This window comes from Vigna umbellata, chromosome 6, assembly GCF_029865625.1.
Source record: "Vigna umbellata cultivar VRB3 chromosome 6, Vumbellata_1.0, whole genome shotgun sequence".
Lineage (NCBI taxonomy): Eukaryota > Viridiplantae > Streptophyta > Magnoliopsida > Fabales > Fabaceae > Vigna > Vigna umbellata.
This window is the reverse complement of record NC_142170.1, coordinates 22,449,183-22,465,826: the sequence shown is the minus strand read 5'-3', so window position 1 is coordinate 22,465,826 and position 16,644 is coordinate 22,449,183. Positions and strand designations below refer to the sequence as shown.

General features: G+C 37.2%; 2 protein-coding genes across 9 annotated transcripts; both read left to right on the top strand.

Annotated features, from left to right (window-relative positions):
• Window positions 1-471: 471 nt before the first annotated feature.
• LOC148196993 (uncharacterized) lies at window positions 472-3,412 on the top strand. Of its 7 annotated transcripts, none has more exons than XR_015780381.1 (6): window positions 479-1,002; window positions 1,666-1,792; window positions 1,977-2,001; window positions 2,561-2,635; window positions 2,715-2,757; window positions 2,974-2,992. XR_015780381.1 is itself a non-coding variant. In XM_088093202.1 (5 exons), the coding sequence occupies exons 1-5, from the start codon at window positions 961-963 to the stop codon at window positions 3,113-3,115; spliced, it is 411 nt and encodes a 136-aa protein (XP_087949328.1). In that variant the 5' UTR covers window positions 472-960; the 3' UTR covers window positions 3,116-3,412. The 7 variants fall into 7 exon arrangements, 1 of the variants encoding a protein (XP_087949328.1); XR_015780379.1 differs by having other exon boundaries at window positions 484-1,002; window positions 2,561-2,631; window positions 2,974-3,412; XM_088093202.1 differs by lacking the exon at window positions 1,977-2,001 and having other exon boundaries at window positions 472-1,002; window positions 2,575-2,631; window positions 2,974-3,412.
• Window positions 3,413-7,027: 3,615 nt separating this feature from the next.
• On the top strand, window positions 7,028-11,891 carry LOC124844148 (shaggy-related protein kinase eta-like). 2 transcript variants are annotated; one of them, XM_047321032.2, is made up of 12 exons: window positions 7,028-7,254; window positions 8,511-8,603; window positions 9,029-9,088; window positions 9,194-9,466; window positions 9,553-9,627; window positions 9,703-9,759; window positions 10,115-10,255; window positions 10,363-10,413; window positions 10,494-10,589; window positions 10,872-10,955; window positions 11,084-11,185; window positions 11,380-11,891. In XM_047321032.2, exons 1-12 carry the CDS (start codon window positions 7,117-7,119, stop codon window positions 11,473-11,475), a joined length of 1,266 nt encoding a protein of 421 aa, XP_047176988.1. In that variant the 5' UTR covers window positions 7,028-7,116; the 3' UTR covers window positions 11,476-11,891. The 2 variants fall into 2 exon arrangements, with proteins under 2 accessions (XP_047176988.1, XP_047176986.1); XM_047321030.2 differs by having other exon boundaries at window positions 8,505-8,603.
• The last annotated feature ends 4,753 nt before the right edge of the window (window positions 11,892-16,644 follow it).

Genomic DNA, 16,644 nt, shown 5'->3' with positions numbered 1-16,644 from the left:
CAAACGTTTTTTTTGTTTCTTAGCTACTTTCAATTTTGCAACTACGAATTTTAAATAATTTGACTATTATTGATTTATTTAAAAATTTCAAAAGATGAAATAGTTATTTCGAAACGACTTTAGTTGTATAGCTACTTATACCACGGTGTAATTTTCATAAATAATTTCTTACATAAATTATTTTTACATCATCATATATAATTTCTTACATCAAATTTTTTTATTGTTTTTTTATATAATTTTTAATGCATTTTAAAATATAAAAAACAAAATATTTTAAAAACACATCAAATAAATAATACAAAAAACTATTAGTAGAAAATCTAAATTGGTTTGACACCTTGTACTATATTGTAAAGTATATTATTATTATTGATAAAAGGAAAAAAATAATTCCCCTTAATAAGTTAGTGTATATTACAATAAAACTAACTGACATATAACCTTCTTTTTAATTTGTTTAAGGAAAATGATACTTAGACAACAAATTTTGACAACATTTCGACACAGCACACGTGTCAGCGTTTGAGAGGGCCACGTTTTGAGGGAAAAAAGCTGCTGCGTTCTGAGCATATCTGATCAAGGCTGCTTCAAATTTGACGTGGCGAGGACGGGCACGGGCAGGCTTGCGTTTGTGCGTTTCAAATTTCAAATGGTTTTTTATCACTTCGTAGAGAGAGAAGCGGCGCGAACAACCAAAACGTTTGGAGAAAAGGGTGCACGAGCGACAGAGAGAGAACGAGTCCTAGCCGGAGTGCCGTCGTGCACAGCCCGTTCCGTTTGACGGCGCCGCAGCTCCGACGTGGAGCGCTGTTCGCGAAGACGGCATCGTGTTTCCTCCGTTCCGGCCCAGCGACCTAGGGAGGCGTTGAAGGTGTCGCTTCGTCCCAGGTGCTTCCGTCCCTGTCCCGGAGTGCCGCCGGAGGTTCGCCGGACCTTTCTTCTAAAGATATTGCCGTCATGAAGAGGCGGATTGCAAATGTTCTTGAACTTGGGGAAACGGTATGTATGTATTTTATCATTCTTAATTTTCTGATTTTTTATTTCTTTGTTCTACTGAAGTATCATTGTAAAATACAATATTTATTTTCCAATTCACTCCAGAGTAGTTGTAGATCATCCATTTGTTTAGGCAATCATTGGTTTTTTATGTGGCCAAGGAGTTGTGGAATTTCTTGCTAAGGGTAGTTCATATCCTTAAAAAATATTATCCAGTTAAAAATATTTTACTCTCAAATCTGAACGTGTAAGGAATGTGTAATTTTGACATTGTGCTTTTCAAGTTGGAACAAATAAATACAGAAAATAAGAGAACCCGAATCTGCTATTGACTCCATAGTTGCGTATGCAAATTTACTTTTAACTTGAGTTGAGTATGGCAACCCTAAACCGTTATCAGAGAAAGCCTGTTAATTGCCATTTTTTCAAAATAAAGGATTAATGGTGTTCATAAAGATAAAAATATAAGAAACAATATTTAAAGTTATATTTGGCTTGTATCTAACTGCAATTATTAATTTTATATCATGTTCATTTACATGTTCTCTTTATATCTTGTAAATCTTTATACTTGACTAGGCTGGAATTATATATCATATATCTACTTCGTTAAGAGTTTTTTGAGGTTCATTAGTTGGGCAGTATTAACCGATATTCTTCCAATAGGTTTTGCAAGCCTTGAGAAGGCTAAAAGGTAACAGTGACAGAAAGGCAAAAATGTCTGCTGAGACTAAGGTTGTATTTGACCAGCTAACTGAGGATGCTATGAAGCTGATGGAGAATGGTGAATACAGTTGAGTTAATCCCTCCGGGCTTTGTAGATATTATGCATTGTGTAAACATGTAATCATTTAGATAGGCTGATGAGACTCTATGTCATGCGACTTGTTTTGATTCACTGTATCTTTAGTTGCTATGCCTACATTATGCTTAACTTTGGCTCCTTGACCTTTTTCGCATATGTTTATCATGAAAAGTGAGAGGTTTTTGATCGTGAAGCGGGTTAGTGTTATACACTATGCTTTATTCTACTTATATTATGTTTTGTTGTTTCATTATGTTTACATTGTTAACAACATGATGTAATATGCTGTTTGATTTTATAATTTATTTGATTTAACTACTTGGTTTTACTATTATAATACTGTTCAACTTATGTTGTTATTATGGTCATGATGCAAGATAGAATTTATTGTTTTATTATCAATATCATACATGGTGTTTGGTTATTCTTAGTGTTTGGAGAAACTATCTTTGGACCTCCATATTAGTTAAGTGTTGGATTTTGGGGCAGGTTATTAATTGTCAATTTTTCCTTGGCTCTTCTTTCTTCTTTCTATGATGTTGTCGATATTTAGGTTTATGAGAACGAGTGAAGGGTGCCAGTTTCGTGGTATTAACTGCTTAATGCTTATGCCTTCTACATTCTCCCCTTTTCAGAAGGATATGAGAAGTTAGCCCGGGCAAAAGAAGGTCCATCAAATCAACATTTGGCTAGTGGAGAAGCCTCTAGCACTGGTGAAGGTGATTACGATATGTTTGCTGACGAGGATGATAACAGTAAGCCATCTACAGATGAAAATAATACAGTTAGTCAATCTTCATCGGACGCCATAAATTCTGGCACTGAGGGTAGGTAAATTGGCCTCCAAAGTCTTTGTTACTGATTTTTATTTGATTAGTATTTACTTAACATTGTTCTACTTTTCTTTCAGGTGGAGCATTGCAAAATGATTATGTGTATGATGAATCTTCTGGGTATGGCTCTTCTCTTCCACGTAAATTTTGGGAAATAGTCTGATATACATGACATTATTTATCTTTGTTGTAAATTTCAAAACCAAAAAAAAAATCATTATGGTATTAAGGAGGTGGCAAAAGTTGAGGGTTTGTACCCACTTCTTCTTCTAATGAATTCTGTTACCAAAAAGAGCTGTTATAAGCTTGTTCTGACATCAATATTTGATGGTCCAGGTACTATTATGGCAGCAGTTTGGGCTATTATTATGATCCAAATACCGGGCTTTATTGCTCTGCAGCATCAGGACAATGGTACAGCACATTCCTTTATCATCTTTTCGTGTGGTTTGTCAATTTTTATCCTGAAATCTTTTAGCCTTTGTTTACAGTAAGTGGTGCCAAACATAGATGTGGATTTGGATGTGTGTTTAGTTGTTTGTTAAAATTTAATTTTGATTTGTGATATTTTTTGTTGGAAACTATATCAAGAGATGTGATATGTGTACGTCAATTTATAGATCTTTGGTGGCATAAAAACATGCAGGGTGATTAGTTGTATAATTAACACCTTTGGCTGAGAGGAGTGATAGGTGTAAATTTTACTTGTTTTTGTTGCTTAAATTGTTGTGCTTTTGAGTAAGTTTTAGTGTTAATTCTCATGAAAAGTATATAATTGTTGATATATGTTAGGACCTGGCGAGTTTACGAGAGACGAAGATATAAGAGGGAGAGAGAAGGGGACCGTACGGAAGAAGACAATGACCGAACGGTTGAAAGGGAGGAGCTTGATGGCCGAACGACAAGGAGAAGAGAAAGAGAGCAGAGCGAGCGGGACGAGGACGACCGTCCTGAGCGAGTGGAAGCAACGAGGGGAGGGGACGAGCGGCCTGAGCGAGGGAAAGCAACGAGGGGCGAGGACGAGCGTCCTGAGCGAGTGGGAGCAACGAGGGGCGAGGACGAGCGTCCTGAGGGAGTGGAAGCAACAAGGGCTGAACGAGCAAGGGACGAGCGGCCTGAGCAAGGACGAGCGTCAATCTGACAACAGAAGGATAGTATAGAAGGAAATATAATAAATACGCATAAATATAATAAATAAGGATAGATATATTCTTACCAGATAATTATAATAAATACGCATAAATATAATAAATAAGAATAGATATATTCTTACCAGATAATTATAATAAATAATAGTTATTATTATTCTCGGCCCTTTTTGGGAAGGAGTAATTAGTATTAATAGAGGAGGAACCTAGGGAAAAAGTTATGCTTTTGATTTGGGAATTTTGTAAGAGAGGTTATGCTCTCAGATAACTGACGGAGATCCTGCTCCCAGTTATTGTTTGTTTTCTTGATCCAGTATTCTTATTTAATAAAAGAGGTTCATTCAGCTATTGTTTTCATTATCCCTTGCTTGTGAAAGTGTGTGAAGAGAGCGTTCTAGTTACATTCCAGATTCAGGCACGTAACAATATAAGTATAATTTTGACTGTTTAAATATTTTTTGATGCTTTTGTTTGTTTATTTCGAAGTAGAATAAGGATTGGATACTGTCAAAGACTTGGAGCGCATCATTTGGCTGTCAGCATCGAGAAGAGAACGCCCATCCAACAGCAAGCCAGGACGCTCGTCCAGCGCGCAGCACAGAGGACGCTCGGCCAGCGCTCAGAGAAGGCTCGTCCAGCGCGCAGAGGACGCTCGTCCAGAAAGTGGACGCTCGTCCAGAGAGCGGAGATCGTTCGCCCAGCTAGCGGAGAACGCTCGCCCAGACACTTGTCGCCCAGAGGGGACGCTCGTCCAGCGCGCAGAGAGGAGGCTCGTCCAGCGCGCAGAGGACGCTCGTCCTATCAACCATTTACAGCAGATATGTGGTGTGCTACGACTGTCTCATTTTTTGTGATTGGAATTGTTATATGGATTCTTGAACACCGAGTCAATAGTGACTTTCGTGGTCCTCCTAAGAACCAAATTGTAATTATGTTAATGTACGCTTTTGTAGCGTCATATGAAAACCTTTTACGGCCAGTTTATTGAATTTGGTGCAGCAATAGGTGCCCCAATGTTCATCTTTTGTTTAAGATTCTAAATCCATTTAACGAGTTATTGATGATTTGAATTAATGCAGTATAGACTAGGAAGTATTGCGGTTCAGTCATAGATGACACACGAAAAAAAGGGGGGTTTTTTTTTGGATTGTTTTGCAAGGAAAATTAAATTAATTAAAAGTTGAAAGTTAAAAACAATTGACAAAATTATGAAAATTAAAAGCTGAAATGGCTTGCTGTTCTATGGGCGTCCTCTGCGCTGCGCGCTGGACGAGCGTCCTGGCTTGCTGTTCGATGGGCGTTCATTTTATGTGTTAGTGAACGTTCGTTGTCTACGATCTTATTCTCAGTTGAACGTTCGGTCTTTACAAGGCGTTCGTCATAACAGTATATAATAGGTTTTAAAACGGTTTGCTGTTTTAAAATAGTCCTAATCACTTCCCATCATCTATCGCTCGTCCTAGTCACTGTCCCTCATCTACCGCTCGTCCTAATCACTTCCCCTCGTCTACCACTCGTCCTAATCACTTTCCCTCATCTACCGCTCGTCCTAATCCCTTCCCCTCATCTACCGCTCGTCCTGATCACTCCCTCTCTCGTCTTGATCGCTCCCCTCGTTTAGGGCCCCAGTAATGATTCCCACGATCTTCACTAATGATTCCCACGATCTTCACTAATGATTCCCACTTAACAAACTTCCACTAATGTTTCCCACTCCACCAACCCTCCAATTATGTCTGCCTACCTAATGATTCCATTATCAACAGTCATCCAATAGTCTCCTGTGGAATTTCAAACCAATAGATGTGATTAAAACATGTAAGAACCGAAACAAAATTATCATTGTATCATGATTTGTCAACTCAAATTAACAAAATAAATCCAAGAACGACAAAAATAGTTTTGGGTCTATTCAAGCAATTAAAGAACTTGATCTCAATACTCTATCAAATCTAATGAACATATATTCTAAGCATAGTTTATGAGAAATTCGTCCAAAAAGACAGCATATATTGCAACAAATTTATGTATTTCTACCATCCAATGAATCAGTACAATCTAAGGAAGTTGGTTTACTGGCAAAAGAGATTTGCAAGTCCATAAAATATCATCAAGGGAAGGGAAGGGACCAAGTGGGACTATTTTTGGTCCGGCGACACTCCGACGGCAGTCCGGCGGCCACCGCAAGGGTCCGGCACAGGGAAGGAAGCGGGTGGGAGGAATCGATACTCAAAACGCAAACTTGGTTGGCTGGGCCGGAGGGAAGACGATGCCGTCTTCGGTTCGTCTGCCAACACTGGCGCTGCGGCGACCCGCAAACGGAACTGCGTGGCTGGGTGGAAGACGACGGACACCGGCGGCACTGGATGGAGCGAAAACGGCAACGTCTACGGGCGGCGCGTATCCGGCGACAGCTGTGGTGGCTGGTTCGAAGGAAAGAAGGAAAGAAGGAAAGAAGGTGCTCCATCAAATGTTCTCCGTTTTCTCTCTCTCTCAAAATATTTGAATCTCAAATTTTCGAAACAACCCTAAAATTTGAATCTGCCCCCAATTCTGTCATTGCCACGTCATTTTAATTTTTGAAACGCACACCCCAATCTGCCCGTGCCCGTCCTCGCCACGTCAGCGTTGAAGCAGGTTTCATCAGACTTTCTCAGAACGCAGCAGCTTTTTCCAACCAAAACGTGGGCCGCTCAAACGCTGACACGTGTGCTGTGTCGAAATGTTGTCAAAATTTGTTGTCTAAGTATCATTTTCCTTTGTTTAATCAATAACCTCTTTTTTTTTTATATTTAATTCTTCCTTTGTGTTCTTGTTCTTTTTAACCTTTTCATCTTTGGATTTTTAAAACGAATAATTCCTTATCTCAATATCTTGACATAACTCAAATCGATATATTTCTTAAAAAATTGAGAAAAATATCCAGATCCAACTAATTATAAATGTATTTTAATCTTTTCTCATTTTGATGAAATATCTTCACTAATAACATGAATACAAACTTAAATCGTAGATTAAAAATTTAAAACAAATCTAACGATTAAAATTAACTCTCTTTCGGTGCTATCTGTAGTAGTCATGACAGGTGGTACAGTACATACTGCATGCAAACGTAACATCGGTTCCCCTGTAACTTACCACACTGAATCGAAAGACTACGGCTCTGATTCACGCGTGTTTACACTCTCCCGAAACTCGCGTGAGCTTCCTCTCTTTCTCTCTCCTTGAACATAACAGACAGGCCAAGAGAGAGAGAAAAGAAAAAACGAAAAAAGGGTGTAGAGAGAGAAAGTGAGGAGAGAGAAACGAACAAGACTGTGTCTCACATCATATGGCCTCCATGCCCATGGGGCACCACCACCAACACCAACCGCCGTCGGCGGCGTTGCCTTTGCAGCCATCACAACCGCAGCAGTCTCAGCCGCAACACGAAGTGCCTCGCCGGAGCTCCGATATGGAGACCGATAAGGTACTTCTGCTCATTGCACTCATAGAAAATCGTTATCTCTCGCTCTCTTAAGCTTTTGACTGGTTTTGGACTTGCCGGAGCTCCGATCACGTCGATTCGCCTCGGAAGCTTTGGAGTCGCCGAAATTTTGAGCGATCTACCGGTTTTACGTGCTCAACGGAGAAATCTCCGGCGACCCGATGATTGGAGTGGTTTTATCGTTCTTTCGGAGAGTGATGTTTATTGTCGTTGGCGAATTTGAAAAAATAGGAAAGGAAATTAAGTTTTACTATTTTGGAGTGTGTTTTGGTTGATGCTTTGAAGGTGGGGATCTTTAGCCCTGAAGAAATTGAAGTTAGGAAGATTTCGTGTTTTTTTTTCTGATTTTGTTGTTTGGAGAAAAGCAAAGGAATGAAAAGAAGTTAAAATGTGAAATCCCATGTTTCAGTTTTTTTTTCCCTTTAATTCAAGGAAAGAGATTCTGATTAGGTGTACTTAGCTGACCTGAGGAAACATTCTTATTTAGCAATAAGAATTTTCCCGCTGATAACAATTATCTTTTAGTCTGTTTTGGTTTTAGGTCATTTTTATTTGACTTGTATCTAATCTACTGTTAATTGTCTTTAGCTATGTTAATTCTGAATAGATTTTGTTTAGATATTTTTTATGTGTGTGAGTGACGACTTTCCTTCCCTTGTGGTAGATTGTTGTTCAAAAGTTCAAACGGTTAGTTTGCTTTGCTTCAGGGAATTAGTGTCCTTAGATTCTGTTTGTATGTGTCTTAAGTTATATTGGAGCCTTTCTTTATGCTTTCTTGTGAGCTGCTATAACCTGATTTAACTTTAGCTGATGTATGTTGTCTCTGAGCTCTTTCCACTTTGCCTTTCTTCAACTCACATTCTGATCTTTGGCTGATTTCATCTGGTAACCCTCTGATGCTTTATGTTCCATCGCTGTGCAATTTTCTTCTCGTATAACATTTGTTTTAACCAATGGATTATCTTGAGATCCTATACTATCCTTTCTTTCTTTTGTTTTCTCCTTCTCAAATTAACTACACTGGATATATGCATTAGTGTGTCTTCCACCGCATGCATATGATACTTGATAGGCAAATGATGTTGCAATATTTTGTGGATGTTCCGTAACCAAATTATCGATGATAGTTTTAAACATGTTATCATTGATGTTGTATCAATAAAAATATGGCATTCAACTACTGTATTAAGAAATTTGCATTACTGTATTAAATATCTATATGTTACTATAAGTTGCAGGATATGTCAGCTACTGTCATTGAGGGGAATGATGCCGTCACAGGCCACATAATCGCCACCACTATTGGAGGCAAAAATGGGGAACCTAAACAAGTATGAATGTGTTATAGCCCCCTTCCTTCTTAACTTACAATTTTTTGTAAAAAATTTTCTTCATGCCTTCTTAAATTGTATGTGTTGTTGTGTAAAGTGGTTATCATTTTGATAGTTATTCATTTCTTTTTGGGGGATAGAATGGAATGACATTTAGTGGATGGGAATCGAAATTAATAAATTTCCCATTACATGTAAGGCTTATCAAAATATAATACTGGTCGTCAATCAAAGTTACCTTATTTCCCCAGTGCCTAGCTCACGATAATTTTTTATTTATCAACTATATGATGTATAATTTTGAAGAATTTAATTATGAAGGTTCAATAACTTTATGCATAAAATTGGTGATATTATCTGAATTTCATAATTTGTTTATTCTGGTTAATTTATTTGTGTGATTCCTTCGCTCATACCACTTGCAGACTATCAGTTACATGGCAGAACGTGTTGTTGGCACTGGATCATTTGGAGTTGTTTTCCAGGTATGGATGAACAATCACCAAGTTGACACCCATTCATTCTCTCCTATCAAGTATCTCATTGTTTTCCACCGCTTGATGGTATTCTCTTTTCTACCTAAAATATAGGCAAAGTGCTTGGAGACTGGAGAGCCAGTGGCTATTAAAAAGGTCTTGCAAGACAGGCGATACAAAAATCGTGAATTGCAGTTAATGCGTTTAATGGATCACCCAAATGTAATTTCCCTGAAGCACTGTTTCTTCTCCACAACAAGCAGAGATGAACTTTTTCTGAACTTAGTAATGGAATATGTCCCTGAGACAATGTACCGAGTTATAAAACACTACAATACTATGAACCAGAGGATGCCTCTCATCTATGCAAAACTGTACACATATCAAGTATGAACTCTTTTTTTCTGTTTTGTAATTTGGTTCATGTGTTGATTCAATACTTTGTAATGATTGGGTTTGAATTTGATGTTTAGATCTTTAGGGGATTAGCATATATCCATACCACACTGGGAGTTTGCCATAGGGATGTGAAGCCTCAAAATCTTTTGGTACGTTCTTCCTTCAATGTCTTTCCTATGAGTTGTATTAATTTATTCTAAATCTTTTTGCATATATGACTACAGGTTCACCCTCTTACTCACCAAGTTAAGCTTTGTGATTTTGGAAGTGCCAAAGTTCTGGTATGTTGATCTTCGTAGTTCTTGTACATATTATTGCTTCATGCTCATATGCCTCCATGATAATGGAGGAATACTAAAATCACATACTTCCCAGTGAACTTAGCTATGCTAAAGCTATTATAAGATCTTTCCATAAATGCAATACTGATTTAATAACCTGTTTATGTGATGATAATGATGCCAAGAATATTTACTCTGACCCTTTTTCTTTTCTATTATATGAAAAATAAATGGAACTGGTGGATGTAACATGTGATTTTTTTAATTCAATTATCAATTTCATGAAGATTCTCATGTTCACAACTTGCTAGGATATTATTATGATATTATTCTTCCACAAAAAAAACTATATCAGGTCAAGGGTGAATCAAACATTTCATACATATGTTCACGTTACTATCGAGCTCCAGAACTAATATTTGGTGCAACAGAATACACAGCTTCTATTGATATATGGTCAGCTGGTTGTGTTCTTGCTGAACTTCTTCTAGGACAGGTTAAACATTCTGGCTAAATATGTATTAATGTTGCTCATACCTAAGTTTTTTGCCTTTTTACTGAGATATATTATATTGACTTCCATAGTTTCAAATGTTTATGTAGCCACTATTTCCTGGAGAAAATCAGGTGGACCAACTTGTGGAAATTATTAAGGTGATTTCTCTTCTACATTGTTGTCTTTGTGATTTGCAACATATATTTACAGAGGTCATTATTTATGTGTTTTCTTGTAGGTTCTCGGTACCCCCACACGAGAGGAAATTCGTTGCCTGAACTCAGAATATACAGATTTTAGATTCCCTCAGATTAAAGCTCATCCTTGGCACAAGGTAAAGTCATTTCTCAATCATCCTCCTTATGATATTCGACAATTTCTTTTAGACTTTAAATACAGATTACAAAGTTTGAAAATAGTTGTCCAAGTTAAAGTGAATAAATAGCTTGCTTTATATGTTACACCAACAAGGTTTTTGAGGGTGCTTTCCATTTTCTATGTTTAACTGATGAGTTTGATGATTTAACCAACCTCACCTAGTAAGATAAAGCTTGGTCGTTGACTATCAATCATTTGCTAGTTATTGACTCAATTATTTTGATGATTTATGTTCCAGGTTTTCCATAAGCGAATGCCTCCGGAAGCAATTGACCTTGCATCAAGGCTTCTCCAATATTCACCTAGTCTCCGGTGCACTGCGGTGAGTTGAACTACAAAGATACCTCCCTTCACTACTCCCATGATATTAGATCTACAATACTTGTGATATGTTGTGGAATTAGTAAACTCAATTGGCATAATTTTCACTAATGGCCTTTGTTATTTCAGCTGGAAGCATGTGCACATCCTTTCTTTGATGAGCTCCGCGAGCCAAATGCTCGTCTACCTAATGGCCGTCCATTGCCCCCGCTTTTCAACTTTAAACAGGAAGTACGTGCATAAGTTATGTTTTTATATTAAATGTGGCATGACATGTATAGGCTGCAGCTTTTTTTACTGTGACTAGCTTTGCCCCTGTTCTTCATGATCCAAACAAATTAACAATTTCTCATACACCTAATTTGTGAACAGTTTCTAACCCCAAAAATTCTCTTAATGAATCTGTGATGAAAACTTGACGACAGTTGGCTGGAGTATCACCTGAAATGGTCAATAGGCTGATCCCAGAGCATATTAGACGGCAGACTGGTCTCAGTTCCCCTCATTCCACCGGTACATAAATATAAAGGGATAATGAAACGATGAGTAGCAATTGATGTGAATCAACAGAGGGGCTGATTGTGGCCTATATATAACTGGGGGTTCCAGCTTAATCTGCAGTTTTCCCCCCCTTGTGAAGATGTATACAAGTGCTGGTTGCTCGGCATTGCATGAAAGTTGGTGATTCAGTCTAGTATTTCATTCTAGTTAAGGCATACTTATCCCTGCATCTGTATATTGTTTTGGTCAGATTTCAGAAAGCTAGGAGTATAAAATGATAGCAACCATGTCTTCATATGTAGAGGGGCCCACCTGAATTATGAGGGGCCCCTGTTGTAGTTTGGCTTGTTTTTTATGTGATCATATTTATGATGTCGTTTATAATATGCTTATGACAAAATGTTTATTCAAAATAAGAATTTTCCTCTCTCTTTAATGCTTTGGTATGGTTTCTCTCCCGTTTTACAAAGATTTTGTTTGTCACGTGTGACCCTATTTGAGGGTGATGCTTCCTGTTATTAACAATATACGTTGGTGTGTTGTGTGTGTGTGTGTGTATATATTAAATTATATTTGAATGTTATATTGTTGGTACATCAAGATGGAAGAGGATGTAAATTACCAGTTCAATTGATCAATGGCTGGTTGGCAGGTGTCAAGTATGCTTTGATTGAACAAACTGACTAATTTCACAAACATCCAGAATTGGTTGAACATGTTCAAATCTAGAAAAATCAGTAATAGAAATATTAATTTGATCTAGATGCTATGATTGATTGATTTATTTTGTAGCTTTTCATATGATAAAAGATAGTTTTTGATCTAATTAGGGCTAATTAAGTTATACATTTATGCAAGAAACTTACAAATTGTAAATGTTTCTAATTATTGCTATTTTCTTGTCCTCAAAAAAAGTACAATACGGTTGTTTTTATATTTAGTTTTTGTAATTTAAGTTCTTGTTTATAAATTAGTTTATTATTTTAATAATAGAGTATTGAATCTACCTTTTTGTTGAATATCGTGATGAAATGAAAAAATGCGACAGTACTAAATGAAAGAAATTGTAGGGATGGATATCTATGTAGTAATTTATCCAAATCAATATTGATTAAAATGATGATAAGAAATATCTTGAACACAATATTTCGAAAACTATATTTGACAAGACGTTTAAGACAATTTATAGTTTTCAATAATAATTGAAAATTTTATTTCAGTTATAATAGTAGTATTTAATAAACAAGTTTTTGTTTTTAACACTTCGTTACTTTTTTTCGATGCTACTTTTTCAATAGTGTTTTTTAAAATATTGACTTTTTTTCACTACATTTATTCCTCTCTTTAATATTATTTAATTTGGATTTTGTTTCGGTAGGTATTTTGTGAGACTGAAAAGCTAACTTTTCTGATGTGTCCTCCTTGTCTTTAAACGTTTGGATAGTCTGAGTCGCTCGCCTTCCTTCAGTCTTGACCGTTCGGTTGTCTTCAGTCTGGTCCGCTCGACTGCCTTTAGTTTAGGTCGTTCGGTTGCCTTCTTAACCAGGAGGGGGAGGTACCTGCAAAAAGCACTTTGACGCTCAAGTTAGGAGCAGTTTTGGAAATTGTGTATCACAATTCTATGTTTGAGTTCTGATCGAACGTTATTAGGATGTAGTGGAGTGTGAGTTGAGTGTGAGTAGAACGTACTTCGCTGTTGACCTTGACCTCATATTTATAGGTCATCTCATGGATCTAATCTGATTCAAGCCCAATAAAATAAAAACAGAGTTACCTTTAGATTTAGTCAATTGCTCATAAACAACTTATCAATATCTTTAATCAGATATCTTTGATTATTTTATTCTCTACTGGACTATTGGCCCAATAATAAAATAAGTGCTGGCCCAATTGTGGCCCAACATTAATAGAACCGTTTGCCCTGGTTGACCATAGTGGTGACCGAACGGTCTCTACTAGGTACAATACATATGCCCCCCAAGTTCGAGTTAAGCGTTCAACTTTAGGCATGATTAATTATAGGAACTTGCTTTTCCTAGACCGAACGGTTTGTGTGCAGGATGTTGTCACCTGTACTGAAGAGGAAAAACAATTTGAATCCACATGTGATTAGGAAAATGTAGTCAATCAAATTAACATTAAACAATTTTGGTTACGAAGCTGGATGACCGAATGTTTGAACACTTGAGGCCATGGAAGGCCGAGTAGTAGAGGCCGAATGACCAAATACCTGAGGCCGAATGGTCGAATACATGTGAAGCCGAATGGTCGTGTACTCGTGAAACCAAATGGCTTAATGCCTGTTAAGCCGAATGGCTGAATATCTGTGAGTGAGCATTCATCAAGGGAATGCCTTTATCGCTCGGTTTATAGTCCATGGGGAACTGCCTTCACCATTCAGGTGATAGTCCATGGAACTGTCTTTACCGCTCGGTTTATAGTCCATGGGGGACTGTCTTCACCATTTGGGTGATAGTCCATGGGGGACTGTCTTCACCCTTCGGGTGATAGTCCATGGGGACTGTCTTTACCGCTCGGTTTATAGTCCATAGGGGATTATCTTCACCATTCGGGTGATAGTCCATGGGGGACTGTCTTCACCATTCAGGTGATAGTCCATGGGGGACGGTCTTTACCGTTCGGTTTATAGTCCATAGGGGACTGTCTTTACCGTTCGGTTTATAGTCCATAGGGGACTGTCTTCACCATTCAGGTGATAGTCTATGGGGGACTGTCTTACCGTTTGGTTTATAGTCCATGGGGGACTGTCTTCACCCTTCGGGTGATAGTCCATGGGGGACTGTCTTTACCGTTCGGTTTATAGTCCATGGGGGATTGTCTTCACCGCTCGGTTTATAGTCCATGGGAAACTGTTTTTACCGTTCGGTGATAGTCCATGGGGGACTGTATTCACCGTTCAATTTTGAACCTAGGAGTTCGTTTTGGGACGTTCCCTGAGTTTTGTGGACGGCTCGAATGATTAACTCCGGATTGACCAAATGCGATGTGTGCATGATCTTGTCATATGCCCTGTAAGGCTGTTTGGCCGAATGCTTTTGAGACTGAATGGTCGAGTACCTGTAAGGCCGAATGGCCGAATAACTGTAAGGTCGAATGGTCGAGTGCTTGAACACTAGAGGCCATCGAAGGCCAAGCAGTTGAGGCCGAGTGGCTGAATACCTGTGAGGTCAAATGGTTGAATACCTGTGAGGCCGAATGGCCAAGTACCTTAGAGGCCGAATGGTGGTAAGGCCGAGTGGCCGAATGGTTGAACAAAGTCGCTGAAGTGTTTTGACGCTGTTGGTGAGTCTTTTACTAAGTGATTCATCAGTCACAGGGGATGCTTTTATATGGTGTAAATTCGTTGAAGCTTGTTGACGTTGATGGTTTCTTCTATCGAGATCAATATGTTGTGGTGCGGTTGACATGATGATGTTGAGACTGCGTCCTTGTCTGGTTCCTTGTGGTTTCAGTAGGATGCCCCCCGGCGCCACAGTGGGCGCCAAAATGTTTCGGTAGATATTTTGTAGGACCGAGACACTAACCTTTCTAACGTGTCCTCCTTGCTTCTGAACGCCTGGATAGTCTGTGAGTCGCTCACCTTCCTTTAGCCTTGACCGCGCGGTTGCCTTCGGTCTGGTCTTCTCGATTGCCTTTAGTCTGGGCCACTCGGTTGCCTTCTTGACTAGGAAGGGGAAGGTACCTGCAAAAGACACTCTGACGCTCAAGTTAAGAGTGATTTTAGGAATTGTGTATCACAATTACATGTTTGAGTTCTGATAGAACGTTAGTAGGGTGTAGTGGAGTATGAGTTGAGCGTGAGTAGAACGTACTTGGCTATTGGTCTTGACCTCATATTTATAGTCATCTCATGGATCTAATATGATTCAAGCCCAATAAAATAAAAACATATTTACCTTTAGATTCGGTTAGTTGCTCATAAACAACTTATCAATATCTTTAATTAGATATCTTTGATTATTTTATCCTCCACTAGACTATTGGTCCAATAATAAAATAAGCACTAACAATAAATGAAATAACTAGAGCAATTATCTATAAATAAACATCATGATGAGAGTTTTAAAATAATTTAAAAATAAATTATAAATACTCTATATTATATTTAATTAATAAAATATGATATTTATTATAAAACATTATCTAGACATTTATTCTATCATTTGGGTAGACAATTTCCTTAAATATTTATAATCCAACAATCTAACTTTATTCTTAATATTTTTTTTTATAAAATCATATTAAGCATCATTTTCAATACTCACATCTCAATTAGGTTCGGATTTCAAAGCCAATCAATTATATTTCAATTATAGTATAAAAAATAACAAATTAAAAACAAAATTATAGGAACTAAACCCCCATGTTAGAAACATACGAAAACAAACTTCCTCCAAACAAATTACACTAATGAAAAATTATGAGATTTACACTTATTTCAAGGAAAAATATAAACTAATAAAATAAGTAAAATATTAAACTAGTTATCAATTCCAAAATTCGTTATCTTGTCTATACTATCTATCTTCATCAAAAAATGTGAGATATCTTAAACTTATATTTTCACAACTTTTAATGTATTTCCTCCATCTTCCTCTAAAAATATTAAAAACAGATTGAGAAAAAAAAATGTTAGACCAAGGATGAATCACATTTTAACTACACATGATTATAATCATTATTTCAAAAAATCTTAATAGCTAAAATAGCCTCCATAAGCCTAACAAAATATGATTTTTAAATCCCAAAATAAGAGAAAAAGACTCCCAATATTAACTTAAAGTCATCTCACATTAGACATATTCAAAATAATTTGAAGTGACTTAGACCATCTCTTATACATTGTTTAAATATATAAAAGAAAAATAGAAAAGTCAAAAATATTATTATTCATTCTTCTTTTAGAAGAATTCCCTAATGATTTAATGTACCACGATATTATTATTGAAACCTACCATAATTTTTCATTCACCGCAACATCCATAAAATATTGGTGCAAAGTTAAACTTCTATTTATAGACGTCTTGAGTGAGATGGTTGGAACTTACCGATTGATCTTTTGTTTTTTGTCATAACTGTAGCAAAAAGTTTGATGACATATGAGCTAGCATTGATATCTATTGCACTAAATTTGCCATGCTTGAAATATCTATTGTATTCATTTATTA